The sequence below is a fragment of the Micropterus dolomieu genome, linkage group LG01, assembly GCF_021292245.1.
Source record: "Micropterus dolomieu isolate WLL.071019.BEF.003 ecotype Adirondacks linkage group LG01, ASM2129224v1, whole genome shotgun sequence".
Lineage (NCBI taxonomy): Eukaryota > Metazoa > Chordata > Actinopteri > Centrarchiformes > Centrarchidae > Micropterus > Micropterus dolomieu.
The window spans coordinates 41,827,436-41,843,055 of NC_060150.1; the positions used below are offsets into that span (position 1 = coordinate 41,827,436).

The following is a 15,620-nucleotide window of genomic DNA, read 5'->3' on the forward strand; positions in this document are numbered from 1 at the left end:
GTCTATGAACATAAAGTTACACCTCCAGCAAGGTTCTGGTTCTGGAAATTTGACTATCCACCATTTTGGAGTGAAAACCAAGAGGAGTGATTTGTAAACATAATCTAATATGTGAGCACTGCCATCTTGTGGGTGTTTCTAACACTGCACACACATCTACTCTTAAATAATGAAGAAAATGTCCATTAGTGAAAACAGCCGAACATTATTTTCATGGCTATCAAGTACAAAATATACATTCCTAAATATTTATATGTGGGTAATAATAATAATAATAATCATAATAATAATCATAATAATAATATTTATTTTTAGAGCACTTTTCAAAAGAATGTTACAAAGTGCTTTCACAAGAGCAAACAAAATAAAACACAGCAAACAAAATACACGGTAAAAGCAGGAAGAAAGTTATAAAATTAAAATACAGTTAAAATACAATTAATTAAAATCAACTAAAATCAGGAAAGGCTCATCTATAAAAGTATGTTTTAACAAAAGACTTAGCCGTCCTGATTTCCTGAAAAGCATATACTGAAAATAATCAATAATTTGTTCCCCTTGTAGAAATGCAAAAATGCTACATGAAACAGTTAAATCCAGCAGCTCAGATTGAGGAAAAACAAACAAAGAACATCATTTTGTGAAGGCATTATGTTTCACCCCTTCTCAATGCAATGAAATAATCATCAACCTATTAAAATGCTCTCTGCAGCGCCCCCCAGCTGCTGCAGGTGTGAATGCAACGCCCTCGGCCTTTTCCCTGAGATGGGCAGAAGCTCGCCGTTTGCTTTCATGTGGTCTATTCTCCTGGAAAGGTCAGCGTCGCTGTCAATGACCAAGGTGCACCTATGAGCATAGCTGACCAGAGTCTCTTCTCCTTGGCGGAACATGCCCACCAAGGGCACCATGTCTTTGCCGGCCAGATGGAGCTCGGCAATCGACGCTGTGTTGGCGATGGTGTTGCGGTCGATTCCCAGATGACGGAAGGCTTCGCTCATGCTTTTCTTCTTGATGAAGGCTGACAGGACCTGTTTGTAGCGGTGGATGACATACTGGACGCCGGTGGCTGGTGGAATGAATGACAAGGCATATGCAATTAACACTGTGTACTGAAGAACATGTAGCAATTACAAACATGGACACAAAAGTAAATAATGTTATACTAAGAAATAGTGTATTTTCTTGAAATAATTTTAACTCTTACAAGCTGTCTTACTTACCAGTGGACGTTAGTAAAAACACTTTTCTTTCTTTACAATTTAATTTGAAATAGTTTAATCTCCCCACACAAGATTTAGCCTATACAATTCTCATACAAATTCTCAATTGAAGTACACGGTCTTATTCTCTGACTCTGGTGAATTTTTATTTGTATTTCGTGTACATTTTGAATCTAACTGACATCACACAATTATTACTTTTGCTGTCACAACAGTAGGATTGTTTTTTCGAAATGAATCCAGGTTCTGACTTGAATTATCTAGGAAAAGCTGAATGTGTTTACATTTACAAAATGGTCACTGAGGATATCCATTAAACCAGTTTTACTATCTCAGTCCCTTTCTACATTTTCTGAAGGCTGAATTTGATGGGTGAGATTTTAGCCTTCATGAAGACGTTGGAGACATGATTACTACCTCTCTTCCTGCTGTAGTCCTTCCCTTTCTTCGATCTTTTCTTGTCCTTATGGTGTTTCTTCCGTCTGTGTTCACTTGAGGCCGCTGAAACTTCAGATGATTCTGACGCTTCAGAGTCGCTGTCGCTGCTGTCAGCCGAACTACAAGAAACTCTTTCTCTCTTCCGAGATTTGTTTTCTGAGTGCTGCACTTTGCTGGGTTTCGGAGCTGTGTACGATCAACAAAAACGACATGAGTACGAGCACCCAAGCAGTGTGAATATTTTAAAGGTGAGCACTGCCCACAGCTTCACTTCAGACACTGACCTTCAGTCACTGGACTTGGTGACGCAAAAGTTGGCATGGAGCGGTTACTTGTGAGGTTTTCAATCTGGCTCCTCAGGAACTTGCGGTCCTGCATCAGGTCCTCCACCTGTCTCTCCAGCGCAGCAATGCGTTCCTGTTTGCTCTCCAGCATGCACTGGAGCTTGGTGATGGTCAGCAGCACTCTCGGGGGCAGGCTTTCTACATGCGGGGCAGCTAGAGGATGACAAGCCACGTGGAGAGCATTAAAACACACAGCTTCCAACAACAAGTTCCATAAGCTTAAATTACTTCATTGCTTTTTCATTTTTGTTTATGTTTGGTGGAGCAGATATTATAAAGGAATAATCAAAATTTTTAAAACATCAATAAATATTTACAATTATCTAGAGTATTCTAAAAAAAAAAGACAATTGCCAAAAACAACATTTTATATTGTGTGTCGATAGGCTAAAGGAAGCAATGCAATTGGTATAAAACAGGAAGTTGCCGCTTTTGGCAGATGAGGTTCAGTGGCTTGTACTACGAAGCGGGGTAACTGGCTTATCCAGGTAACTTCAGGAGTGACTTTGTGACGTCGGGTGTAACTTCCCGGTTAACTCGTACTACGAAAGGTGGATAGGTGCTACCCGAGGTCTGTTGCCATGGCAATTTACGCGGCATCTCTAAACTGCTCCGAGCAGGTTTTGTTTGTGGTTAACTCGAGGTTACCCTGTACGTGGACTACAAAACACATCTGTACTCAGTGTTAATGATGAGAAGTAGGATATTAATACACACCACTTTATGAAATACGTTTAGATTTCATCCTGATTTGTTCCACTGCGGTTGCAGTGAGGTTCTGAACACAACAGCATTACGTTCAGACAGCGAGCCCTGCAGCCCCGGTGATTTTAGAGAGGAAATTTCTTAATTAATTAACGGGATAGTTTCTTAGATGTAGCCCATCTGTACTTGAGTGTTTTCACATATTTAGATAGACTATTTGTCCAAAAAATAGGGAGCCAGGGTCGGGGGAAATAACCTAAATAGTAAATAATAATCCTAGATGAAAGTGTGAAATTTACAAGAAGAATAATCGGAAATTCCCTTGAAATTAATGTAACAAAAAATCGAAAATCACTCTGGTGTTTTCTTCTGAATACGCCCAATCCACGGCAAAGTCTCTAAGGTGCATGATAGTGATTGTGGGCTAAACTTCCTCACTGCTAAATCTGATTGCAAAGTTTAATATAACTTTCCAATGCATGCATACTACACAGCAGACGTGTGTGTGTGATGTTGCAGCCTTGCACTGTGAAGTTTCTCTCATAAATGTGTGACTATAATGTCAGAGAATATTATATATATATAAATTATATATAAAGTTTTTTACTTGTAGGCTCCTTTTTTTTATTACAATGGACCTTATGTGCAGTTGTACCTTTACATCTTACTCATATTACATATAAAAGAAGAGCCCATAAAATAGGCCACATAATATAGATTTGAACTACAATCAGAACACTGGGAAGATAATTAGGCTACAAATTTACTCAATACGAAGCCAACAAGCCTCCCTGGCTTTGTAGTCTGCCACGATATTAGATTTAGCCCTTAACTTGTCTTTGTATTCTTAATTTCCTGACACTACCAACGTGCATTCCTCTGGAGAAATACGGAGCATGAGCCGTTGCGAAAAAACTCTGCCTGCACGGCCGAGCACACACTTTTATGCAAACGCGCACTAACTCCAATTAAGTTAACACCGGGTGAACACCGACTCCACTAACCAACATCTTATCCATCTTCGTAGTACCGTTTAACTCCAGTGTAGGCGGTCAGAGTTTGTCAAGTTTGCCTGATGAGTTAACTCTGAGTAGGTTGAACTCCCTTCGTAGTACAGGCCACAGGTCAAAGACCAATTAACAACTCAAAAATAAATATGCTCTGACCAGACATGGCACTGCTGGGCGTGTTGTCCTGAACAGCATCAGCTGAGGGTCCCGTTTGGAAGTTCTCCCACTTGATGATGCGGAGTTCGTCTTGTTCCTGCTTCAGCCAGGCCGGAGAGGTGAGCCTGTCTTTGCACCTCACAGAGCTGGAGTCAATCTCTACACAGGCAGAATAACCTGATGGCTCCTGTTGCCACACGGATGACATCGCTCCAAACCTGGGAACAGGACAAGAGGCAGGTTATATGAAACCTAGAAACGCTCACGGAGATGTTCGGAGAGATTCATGAAGTATTTTACATACTGTTTAAGACACCCCAAAGAAAGACATTGTCAGAATTGATACTTTACTTTGTATACCTTTGGCTAAAACTACATTCAGACTTTTCTTAGTCTATAAAGTAGCCGTCAGTCTCTACTCTTTAAATTAGTGGGTCGATATCTGGCATTTTAAGATACCGATCCCTGCGTTCACGAGGCCGATATATCATCCAAATGACAGCAGATCTACTAAACGAAAACCATTACTGGCTAGTTTTACAGTCATACTGTAGAGAATAATGCATTTGAATGACGTCACTTCTGACAAACTGTACCCCACTCTCCCTTAAACACCAGTCACGTTATGTAATCTACAGTACAATACAATGTATTTTTCTATTTCATTAATTAATAACAATCCCATCTAAAACAACACATTACAGGTTAAGATAATATGTATATTACACTGAACTCTGCAAGGAAAAATGGAATTATACGACTTTTATTCTTTTGATATCGGCATTATATATTGGCCTTGTTCCCTAAATATCAGCACCGGCCATTGAAAAACCCAAATCAGTCAACCACTACCATAAATGGTAAGATTTGCCACAAAATTATTTTTATGCATTTAAAATATATTGTTTGGGTTTATAAAAACCTGCTAACCTAAACCTGAACTATTTTTAAACTAATATCCAGTATATCCATAACATCTCCAGAAATACTGTTGTTTTACTGTGTCAGGCCATTTTACTACCCAGCAAATTTGAACATGGTTTCATAGTATATTGCAAAAATACATGTATTAATACTTTAAACACAGATTGTCAAAAGTTTGCGGTTGCAGTTTTTCTGATTAAGTACAAGTGAATGTTGGACAATCGCCAAAACAAATAAATGTCAAAAGGTTTTGGTGTTGCCCAAGTTGGTCATCTCAATGTAACAACAATGCCTATTGTCTAAAAAAGTCATCCTTTGCCTGCAAGTTAATTAAAATGTAATCACTTTTTTGTGGTTTCACGCTGTTAAACTAAAACATGGCTCTACATCCTTATTATTAAATTAAGTACTGTTACGTAGGAATTTCTTTGATACTTGAATTACTGCGCCGAGATTTACTGCATCACGTTACATGAACTGCTGTCACTGGATATTAAAATAATAAAAGGCACTATTACTTCATATATTCATCATGCAATGAACCATGAAGTCATTAACTTGCCATATAAACAAAAACCAAATGCAGCAAGCTTGAGACATACAGTAATACATATAGCTGATCCTTTAAGACAAGATGTTGCTCTGCTGTTGGACAGAAGTAGAATTTCTTCTTCTTCTTTTTTTTTTTTACACTTCACTGGTTTACAACAAATTTGTTGGCCCGAAATAAACGCATGACTTAACTGTGAGTTAACCGTCACACATCAATGGTCTTGTGACATGAAGCATCCTGTGCTGGTTTTGCTTGCTGCTCCTGAATGAACGGAGTGACTCTGACCTGGTCAAGCTTCCCATCACTTTTCTTTTAATTATGAGATTGTTTTTTCATAATCATAAGATGTTTTCTCATAAGATAGTAAGACGAAATGATGAGATACAAAAGTCATAATTACTTTTACTTTTCTTCCCCCAGATTAAGTGATACAATTAACTTTTTGTTTTTTATAAGGTAGGACAAAGTCCTTGTTTATTTGTTTAATGGCAGCAACAGCAATGGTCACTGAGAGCTGTTCTAGTAAAATATATTTTGTCAATAATAAACAGAAGTTAATCAGAATTTACAGTTACTTATCTGCAAAATAATATTCATAAAAACAAATGATTGCATAGCATTCATTTGTTATTAATTCAATAAAGGCTCTAGTTATAGCTTTAAGTAGGCTACATTAGCATCACGTCATGCATGTGAAACATCACGTTATGAGAAATGCATATGAATGAACTGCAACTAACAAAAGAATAGCTAATAGCTGCACGTTCGTGTCCTTTGCAGTTAAAAAAACGACACACGTCTTCATTAACTGCATTCAGGGTTACCTCTCCATGACATCATCAGGTTGGTTCAGTTAATGTGGTGAACTGTTTACTAATGATTAACAAGCAATCCTCGCTGCATCTTTGTTATTGTATGACTGCAGTGTACAATGATTTTACCTTTGTACTGAATAACTTAATAAAGGAAGACAAAACTGATAGCAACCTAATCATTTATTAATCCTGAGCCACATGAGTTCATGATATATGATATGATGAATATATTCATCAGAACATATGATAAATCATGCATTAGCTAAGCATTAATTGAGACTGAGCAGTGATGCCCTAAATGTATTTTAGAATCAGGCTTCAGAATTTCTATGTTGCTTGATGGTGTGAATAAAGAAATGTTGTTTTCCCAGTTGATGCATATTTTCCATTTTGTTACACATCTGGTCTCGTACTGTACATGTTAGTGAGAATGGAGCCAGCACACCGGCTCCAGACAGCTACTACAGCTAACATCACACTTTGTGTATACTGGACTGTAAAATCTATCATTATTACATCCTCACAGAATAATTCACTTAAAACAAACGGCTGTTTCTTCTTCTTTCTACTGCAGAACTTCAGTGGGACCAAAAACCAGAAGTTGCAGCGTGTGGAGACATGCATCCTGCAATTTACAAGACTTGTGTGCACTTGGCTTTCTGTTGAAACAAACCAATCAAATCAACTTTAATGCTGCACATACAATCATACACAGATCAACTTTAGCGATATTTGTTTGACAGACAAAAAAACATGACAAACTCTGTTTGGATGAGAATGTAGCTGCACCCAGCAGTCTTTGTTTATATCACGTCATGTACGGGCTAGTATTTCTTTATTTTGTTATATTTAAAATTTTTTTTTTTTAAAGGAATGGTTGCTGGTCAGCGCATAATAACAGGTTACAATTATGAAATGTAATAAAGTGAGAAAGAAAAACTGGGTATTACATTTGGTCAGTGACTTGTCCACATTACCAGAGACACATCCAAAGCAGCAGATGCAGAGATGTCTTGACTTTCAGTCCCTCGAGCTCAAAAACACTGAAACCCACGTTTCCCAAAATGCACTTCAATAGCATCTTTCATTACACACCTCTGCCTTCTAAATGCACACTTCTGTCAGACTCCAAAAACCTCATTCCTATTGAGGATGTGGTAACTTTTATCACATCATCAGGGTTATTTGCCCAATAAGAAGCTGCAGAAGACATTATTGTGTGAGATTGGTGGAGTGTCCCTTTAACTGATCACATAAAGTGACAGTGACTTTATCACCACAGGAATTCACGATACATTAATGATGCATTAGGCTATATCATCACCAGTCATGTATTAGCCTACTTGTATTTTGTAAATTATTAGTTTGTTTATAATTTTAAGGTGTAACTGAATGTGGTTATTGGCTGAAGAGTCTATGCAAACAAGTTGTGGTACATTCAGGCGCATGACGTCTGGAAGCAACATATCTTAGTTTATGTACTTGTTTTTTTTTTGTTGCAGGAAGTGGACATCACTGTTTTACTCCATGTTTCCATGGAGATGATAGTGGACTCTTTAACATGTGCAGGCTGCAGCAGCTAAACACAAGTGAGTGCTGCAGTGATTAATCTGGCCCCAACACGAGGTGTGAATGACTCTCATGGCACTGACCTACCGCAGCCTCTAAAGACATTTTACATTTTTCAGTGCTAGCAGGTAAAAACACTAATAAAGTGCCATAATGCAAAGACAACTCAGCAGGCCTATTATCTTTACCCCTATTGATTAATTACACGAATATAATGGTGTTTTAATTAGTACGTTTATTTTAATCAACATATTTGGCATGACAGAAGTTAAATAGCTCATAAAACACACAAAGGTATTTAGTAGGCTAAAGGGCCAACCATTTCTTCTTGCAGTGGTTTTAATTAGCTCCTACCAAGATGGATGCTAATGACTGTAATTACCAGCAAATAGGGGGAAAAGGACCAACACAGCCAGTGAAACACACAGGACAACGTACCTTCAAGACAGTCCAGCGGGTAAAACAAGTGTTGGAGATGTTCCCGTGTTTGTGTTGCACTGCACTGAAATCTCACTCCGTGTGAAATGCACCGTTTTTCGATAATATAAACAGAGACGAGTGAAAAAATGCGAGACCACAGCGTGCATGTCTGAGACAGGGGCGGTGCCACAGACCACTGACGCGATTGAGACATTACGCTGCCTTCAGGGCTCGACGGAAAGTCGGATTTCTCACGACTATATTAAAGGTAAACACTTCATAACGCTGTACCCTGTAATCTTGTTGGCTTACCGTGCCCTCAAATTAGCTGTCTGTAAATCATATTTCGAAATGATTGCTATTATTAAAAGGGGACTCCTTTTTAGCTTTCCAGCAGCTGCTTATCCCTCAAAAGAATTCAAGACAATTTAAATAGGCAACTGGAATTCTTAAAGTCAGACCCAAATGTTCATATTATTTATTTTAGTTTTTTTTCATTACATATTTACAGTACAAAGATCCCACAGCCTTCAAAGGCTAAAGTTGCAAACTGTATGATAGGCAACAGCATTAAATATAATTCATACCCATGTGTCTGGACACGTGGAAAAACGCTTGAGGTGGAGGGAAGCTAGATTACCAGATAGATAATTTGAGCGGCCAATACTCTTAAATTCAACTTCCCAACTCTTTTGGTTCCCCCTGTGACAACATACACTAAGTAATTTCTGACAACATCATTACATTTATTCATTTAGCTGATGCTTCTATGAATCCAAAGCGACTTACAATTGCTACACGCCTCTGAACTAGGGGTTAAGTGCTCAGGGAGCACATCGGTAGATGGGTCACGGTGGGGAATCGAACCCGGATCTCTCACACCAAAGGCAGACATTTTATCCATTGCGTCACCACCATCATTACACTTTGGTTTTTGGGATATTCTTTAAATTAGGCACAATGCTTCTACTAAGTATCACCAGCTGTTAAAATGCGTGTGGGTTTACATGTAAATATCATGGTAAATATACATTATTAATTTACATATTCCCCACAGTCCTTAAAGGCAGCAAAAGAGCGGTGAAATGCTTAAAGGGGGCGTGTCCTCTCATAGCGTCACTGATTGTTTGCATGCTTGACGGCCACTGAGTGATTGATGAGGTTGTCATGGAAATCATATTGATCTGCTATAGAGCGCTGTTGTGTTGCCACGACAACGGCATCGTTATCCGTTTAAACGTCGCAAAAACTTTCAGTAAGTTTCTGCAAACTGAACAGCAGCGGAGGAAAAAGTATGCATAATTATTTACATAAGTAAAATTAGTAAGTGTAGAAATACTCGTTTAAAAGTCCTGCATTCCACTACCATGTATAGCCAATTAGATCAATATATATCAGATGGAGCTATTTTCAATTATCTTATATACTGCTGTGTAGCATAATCTATAATAATATATAGAACATTTTATTTGTTGATACTATTTTATATTATTAATCTAATTCTGTAAATTAGCTAGTTCACTACATTTATCAAGTACATGTAGTGGAGTAAAAAGTACAATATTAAGCTCTGAAATATAGTGGAGTAGAAGTAGCATTAAATGGAAATAATCAAGTAAAGTACAAGTACTAGAGTAGTTATTACAATGATTTTAGATTTCAACGTGTGTTACATCAGGAGAGTTTAGTATTTCCGTAACTGATAAGTTATTGACAATGTACTACACCAACTCAAAGTTCTTTGTTTTGTTTTTCAGTGCAAATGTCTAAACTTCCATTGGAGGCATATGAACAATGGGTGTGTTTAAATGCACATTAGTATCCTGATTTTGATCTTTGAGATATGATGTTTACATAGAACATGCGAAACCTGGTTATTCATATCCCTGTATTCATGAGTCTAAACACTATGTTTATAATCTGTGTGCAGCTGTGTCTTCATTTCTCACCATCTAAGTTAATATGTCCTGTACCAACAAAGATAACTTAGATATGGTGTTTACATGAAACAGTATCCTGATTTCTGTTGGAGTACTCCGGGTAGCATATCCTGGTTTCTGAAAGCAGGATATGGTGCTTACATGTGCTACACATAACCCAGGATACTCCAAAAACCAGGATACAACTGCACATGTAAAAAGAAAATCTCTGTCAATTCCAGCTATGTGGTCTAGTTATACTATGTGTGCAATAATTAGTGTATCAAAGACAGTTAAAGTTCAAATAAAACCAGGCACGATGACGTTACAGGGAACTTTATTTGAAGTTAGAATAAATTCTTTGGCTATAGAGAGGCAAACACTTGTCCCACGAACCCAAGAGACGTCCTTCACGTTGTAACTATCTCATGTAACTGCAGTTCAGTTGAGTTTTTACTCAGCTTGTTGCAAAATGTTTACAGTAGTGGTAATTTTAACAAATCTCAGCTGCCATGTGGAGACACACTGTTAGAGACATCAAACTGTCCAGATGTTAAATGTTTCTTCTCATATACCCTCTGGCCTACCTAAAACAGTAAACTAAATAATGTTATCTATTAAACACTCTACTGTGTTAGTCGTGAAATACAAAAAAAAAAAAAAGGTATAACAAGGTGAGGTGTATTTGGATTTGTCACGTTTTTCTAGTTGTAGTGAAGAAGAAAAATGCAACATACTGTAAATCAATATATAGTTTCTTCTCAATAAGCAGCTGATCAAATATATATTCTCTTCAGCGAATCAGGAACATGTATAAAATGCCATTTCACATAACTTTGCATTTCCTTCATGACACAAACTAATTTTCATTCATCACAAACTTGCACATTTCTTCACTTATAAGCACAAACTTCAAGCCATATGGAGTGATTGCATTAGTTTTAACAGCAGTGAAGTACAACAGTCACTGTGTTTGGGGGCATGGAGGGTGAAAGATAGCCCTGGAAAAAATAAAATCAAACATGAATTATTTGATTAAACAGTATATAAAGATAATGATGTAACATGTATTGTCTCAATATATCAGTAAATGCAGCAGCAGAAAGGCATACTGAGGCCATAGCTTTCCCAGTGTACGAAAATGTCTCATGTTTACAATGAGATTATCCTATCGAGCCTCAAACCACCTGATCAAATCACACTCAGTGTAAATGAATCAGTGTGACATCAGTTGGCTCCTGTGAGCGTTGGAAATGTATAAATCTTGGTGCTTGTTTACAGTGACTAAAACTTGCTTCACCACTGTATAAATGCTGGTAAAGAATTTAAGAACTGGCGCATAAAATCGACTAAGAAATGGGCAGTAATTGACCGAAACGGTAGTTTCACAGACAGATGAGCAAATCCAGTTCAACGGGGATTTTGTAACTAATGTCTGTGGAATAAGTTAAAAAGGAGAGGCATTCAAATTCACAGTAACTTGGACAAGACATGCCAGGTTAATTCTTTTATCACCCTCCTGCTCCCGACATAATGTTACACGGAGTAGTATTAGTTTGTTAGACAGAAAACAGCAGCGCCCTCAGTATAAACATACTCTGCTGTCCGTGCCTCTTTCGCCCACGTCCGCTCTGCTGAAACCCTCCGATGTTTAGTGGCAGATGGCCACGAGGAGGCGTTTAAAGTCGCCGCTGCACTCGTCCTTCAGGGCGTCCTTCAGAGGCACGTCGTACTTCTCCAGATACATGTCCTTGATGGTCTCCAGATCGTACTGTTGACGACAAGAAAAAGAGGTCAAGCTTTGTGCATTTTAGAGTCTTTATATTAGTCTGAAACACAAACATGGAGAACGGCATTCTGCAGTAATCTTACTTCCTTAAAGTAATGTCACAATAATTTAATTTTTACACATTCTGGTTTCATCTGTTCACAGTGCTGCAACTTTTTGCTGTCTAAAATCTTTATGAAAAGCAAAATTATCATAATAAATTGGGATTTCTTCTGAAGAAAGACAATGTTTGCTACTTATATGTGTAACCAAGACTTCAGACAGGGAAAATACTGTTGTGACAGAAAAGAACAGCAATTTTACACGTAGTGGTACATTATTGAAAATAATTAAAAATTAAATGTATGCGTTATAAGTTGAAATGGACACTAAGTAGCTTCCACAAGTCTAGATAAGTCTACTACTATATATTTTCAAATGCTCCCACAACAACAAAAAGGCCAAGAAAAAACATCTTGCTTCACTAATAAACTTAAAGTAAGTATGCCTTTGTTTCAAAATAAGGTTGGGATGGGGGAGATCTCGCATTATCTATATTTTACAGTAAAACAGGTTACTACAGTACATTAAGTATAGGGTCAAAGCCCTCACGTCTGTAGCTCAGTGGTTCTCAAACTTTTTCTGTCACGCATCCCTTCAGAGAAGGAAAGAAAAAAAGTTAATGCCTTCGCACTGCAGCAAAAATAAAGTTAAATTTTATTAACAGTAAAGGTGATTGAAATAAACAAGATTCAGGTTAGCAAAAGAGCCTTGCCAGCATCAGAGCACTTGTTTGTTTATGTCACCATAATGAATCCTGTGTCCCAGTTTGAGAACCACTGCTGTGGCATGACATCACACCTTCCAAAACAAAAATGTGTTGCAGAAAAAAAAGGTTTTATTTTTGGTTTTGTTGGCACTGGACTTTAACCTTACTTATCCCAAATAAAACCAAAAAAGAAAACCAAAAAACAAGTTTGAATATTTGGCTCCACCTGTTGATGTTTTAGTGAAATTACCTCGGAGCGACACACAATGATGCGAATGAGGGTGTCCTCGTCGGTGCCCGCTCCCTTCATGGCTTTGTTCAGACGTCGGGCAAAGTAGAGCTGAGGGTTCTTCGCAACTCTCACTGAGGGGAGGAAGAAAAGCTTTCATTAACACCATCAGTTCCTCCCAATACAACTAAATACCGTCTGTTAATTGGAAACTTCAATTCAACATTCAGCATCCACCATTGTCTTTACCCACTCAAAGTGTTAGTCCATGATGAGATACACAAAAAGCAACTCAGCTTGCTTTATATTTTACTATGTGACATCATCTTTATGTGTTATCTTATTTGGACAATTTGTTGTTTGCGTTTCATACTAACCAAGAGCAATGTAGCATTTTTTTAGCGTCCCAGAAGTCTCATTCTCGATGGCATCTAGGATTTCAGTCCCAGAGAGCTATGGAGAGAAAATTACTAGTTGAATTAAAGGACTAGCATTGCCTTTAAGTGGTAAGGCTTCCTTTTCCAGGCCTGCAATTTCCTCCTAATCTCCCCAGAAGGATTGTGAATATTGATTTATGTTTGAAGTATAATTAAAAAAAGTTCAGGACATTTTAAATTAAAGTCTGTCTGTAGCTGAAGATGAAATGTCAGGTCATATCACCGCAGCTGCAGACAGCGTGACACAGAAACCTACCTGCTCATATATCTTGAAGGTGGCCTGGAGCTGCAGGTAATTTCTGGTGGCCAGGATGTGGGTGAAAGTGGACTCATCTGTGCCAAAACAACCCTCACCGGCCTGCAACAAATATCACTATTGTTCAGGATGAATGAATCTGCGATGAGATGGCAAGGAACACGTATTTAACATTGACTAAGTACCTCAAACAGAGCGGTAGCATCTTGTTCAGCCAGATCCTCATCCACCTCGTAACTCTCATCTCTGTTGCCCTGGACGAAGAAGAAGAGTAAGATTACTGTGTGGTTAAGCCTTTCTCTCGGACTGAAGCAGCTGTATCTGGTTTCTGTTTTACTAATGAGAGGGTGTCTGGAAAGTGGCCAGCGTGCGTATGTGTGTGTTTAGAGAGAGTGAGCTCAATTTCAGTCCAACATCAGACGGGAGGAGTTCAGTTACGCGAACGGCGTAGAAAGTCAAGGCCACTTACCTGCAAAAGAGCCATGAGCAGGTTTCTTACATCCCCGCTTGTATCTCCCTCAATGTCTGCTTCAAGATCACGTTCATGCACTGAAAGAGTGACACAATGTAAACAAAAGGGTCAAATGAAAATTCACACTGTTTATTTTATGTCTCATATATATATATATATATATATATATATAGTCCACCCCTACATTCTACCATTAAGTACAAGTCTGTCATGCTCACTGCATTTGGTTCAAGTCATGTGGCTGCAGGGCGTTTTAGTTTAATAACACCACCAGTTAGCCTCTTCAATGACAGACTCCTGTCTGTGTGACTAATACTGTGTCAATTCACTCCCTTCTGTACTTACACTTGCTATTTCGAGTGCATAAGAGTATTCACACTAACAAGTATGGCAAAATGCAGTGCACTATGAGCACCCGCATGGTGTCCACATAATGGTCAAAATGTTGAGTGTGGAAAGTTGGACACTTCTCACCCTCACAGTCTCCATCTTGGCTACGTAGCGGAAGGGGAGGGACCACAAACATTTTTTTAAACTTGTGAAAATGGGGGCTGAGGAAACTGAAACGGTTGTGATCAGAAAAAGTAGAAGTATCTTCATTTTTTGGAACACTCGGTAATCATTATTTTGCTATAATATATATAGATATTATATATATATAACTATGATTTTTGCATCTATACAATTTGATGCATTGAGGGATTGAAAATTAAATGTTATTGTGGATTTTTTGAGGGCAATATATAGGGACTACTTACGTGATCGGACATACAAATAAAATGATGGACAGTAAATGTAGTGCACTACATAATATATCAGGTTTTCTGACACAGCCCAACTGTCACGTTAGTTAGTTATTTTACATTGTGCCAGGAAGAAACAACGTATTATGAGTGAATACATCAACATTGAGCCCCACAGGAACTACAGCACATGGCAAAGGTTGGGTGAGCATTCTCATTGAATCCCAGTATTAACGCTAATTGATGTTTTGACCTACCATTAGAGTAGGTAAGACAGGTGACACCATTCTTTAATCCTGACCTGTCATACCTCTAGCTGCCTTTGAATGCTGTTCTCACCCGAGCCAAGAGGTGATACTCAGCCGAGTCAACACTTGAGTCCATAAAATCAGCAGCTATAGCACGCACCAGCAGGATCCTGACACCAAACAAGCCAACCAATCCGCCTAACTACCTCATCCTAGCAAGCAATACTGATATCATCAGTTTAAGTTGCACCTACTTAACTTTGCCCCAGTCACTCACAATCCTACTTCAATTATTAACTTAACAGAATGTCTTACTAGAAAGTGAAAATCACAAACTGTTATATTTTGAATATGTCTGGAAGAAGAACGCCAATAGAAATGTAAATTGCAAGAGAGGATTACTTTACATTTCGCAGGCCTCTGGACCAACTAGGCGTTAACTGTCTTGCTCAGGGACACATTGGTGGATGTGTCCCCACAGTGGGGGATTGAACCTGGGTCGCTCACACCAAAGGCATGTGTCTTCCCACCAAAAACCAAAACCAAGTTTAGAGAGAAAAACATATGACGTCAACATTAGATGTAAAACAAACCCTCCATTGATGAAATAAGAAAGAAAATGTTG

At 38.3% G+C, this 15,620-nt stretch overlaps 2 protein-coding genes across 2 annotated transcripts; both read right to left on the reverse strand.

Moving 5' to 3' along the window:
- Positions 1–377: 377 nt before the first annotated feature.
- Positions 378–8,352, reverse strand: LOC123971060 (coiled-coil domain-containing protein 106-like). Its single transcript, XM_046049621.1, has 5 exons — positions 8,173–8,352; positions 3,874–4,091; positions 1,943–2,155; positions 1,638–1,844; positions 378–1,066 (listed from the first exon to the last, which is right to left on the reverse strand). Exons 2-5 carry the CDS (start codon positions 4,079–4,081, stop codon positions 687–689), a joined length of 1,008 nt encoding a protein of 335 aa, XP_045905577.1. The 5' UTR covers positions 4,082–4,091; positions 8,173–8,352; the 3' UTR covers positions 378–686.
- Positions 8,353–10,393: 2,041 nt separating this feature from the next.
- On the reverse strand, positions 10,394–14,545 carry anxa13 (annexin A13). Its single transcript, XM_046032600.1, has 7 exons — positions 14,479–14,545; positions 14,002–14,081; positions 13,718–13,786; positions 13,533–13,634; positions 13,217–13,292; positions 12,861–12,973; positions 10,394–11,844 (listed from the first exon to the last, which is right to left on the reverse strand). Exons 1-7 carry the CDS (start codon positions 14,528–14,530, stop codon positions 11,725–11,727), a joined length of 612 nt encoding a protein of 203 aa, XP_045888556.1. The 5' UTR covers positions 14,531–14,545; the 3' UTR covers positions 10,394–11,724.
- Between the last annotated feature and the right edge of the window lie 1,075 nt (positions 14,546–15,620).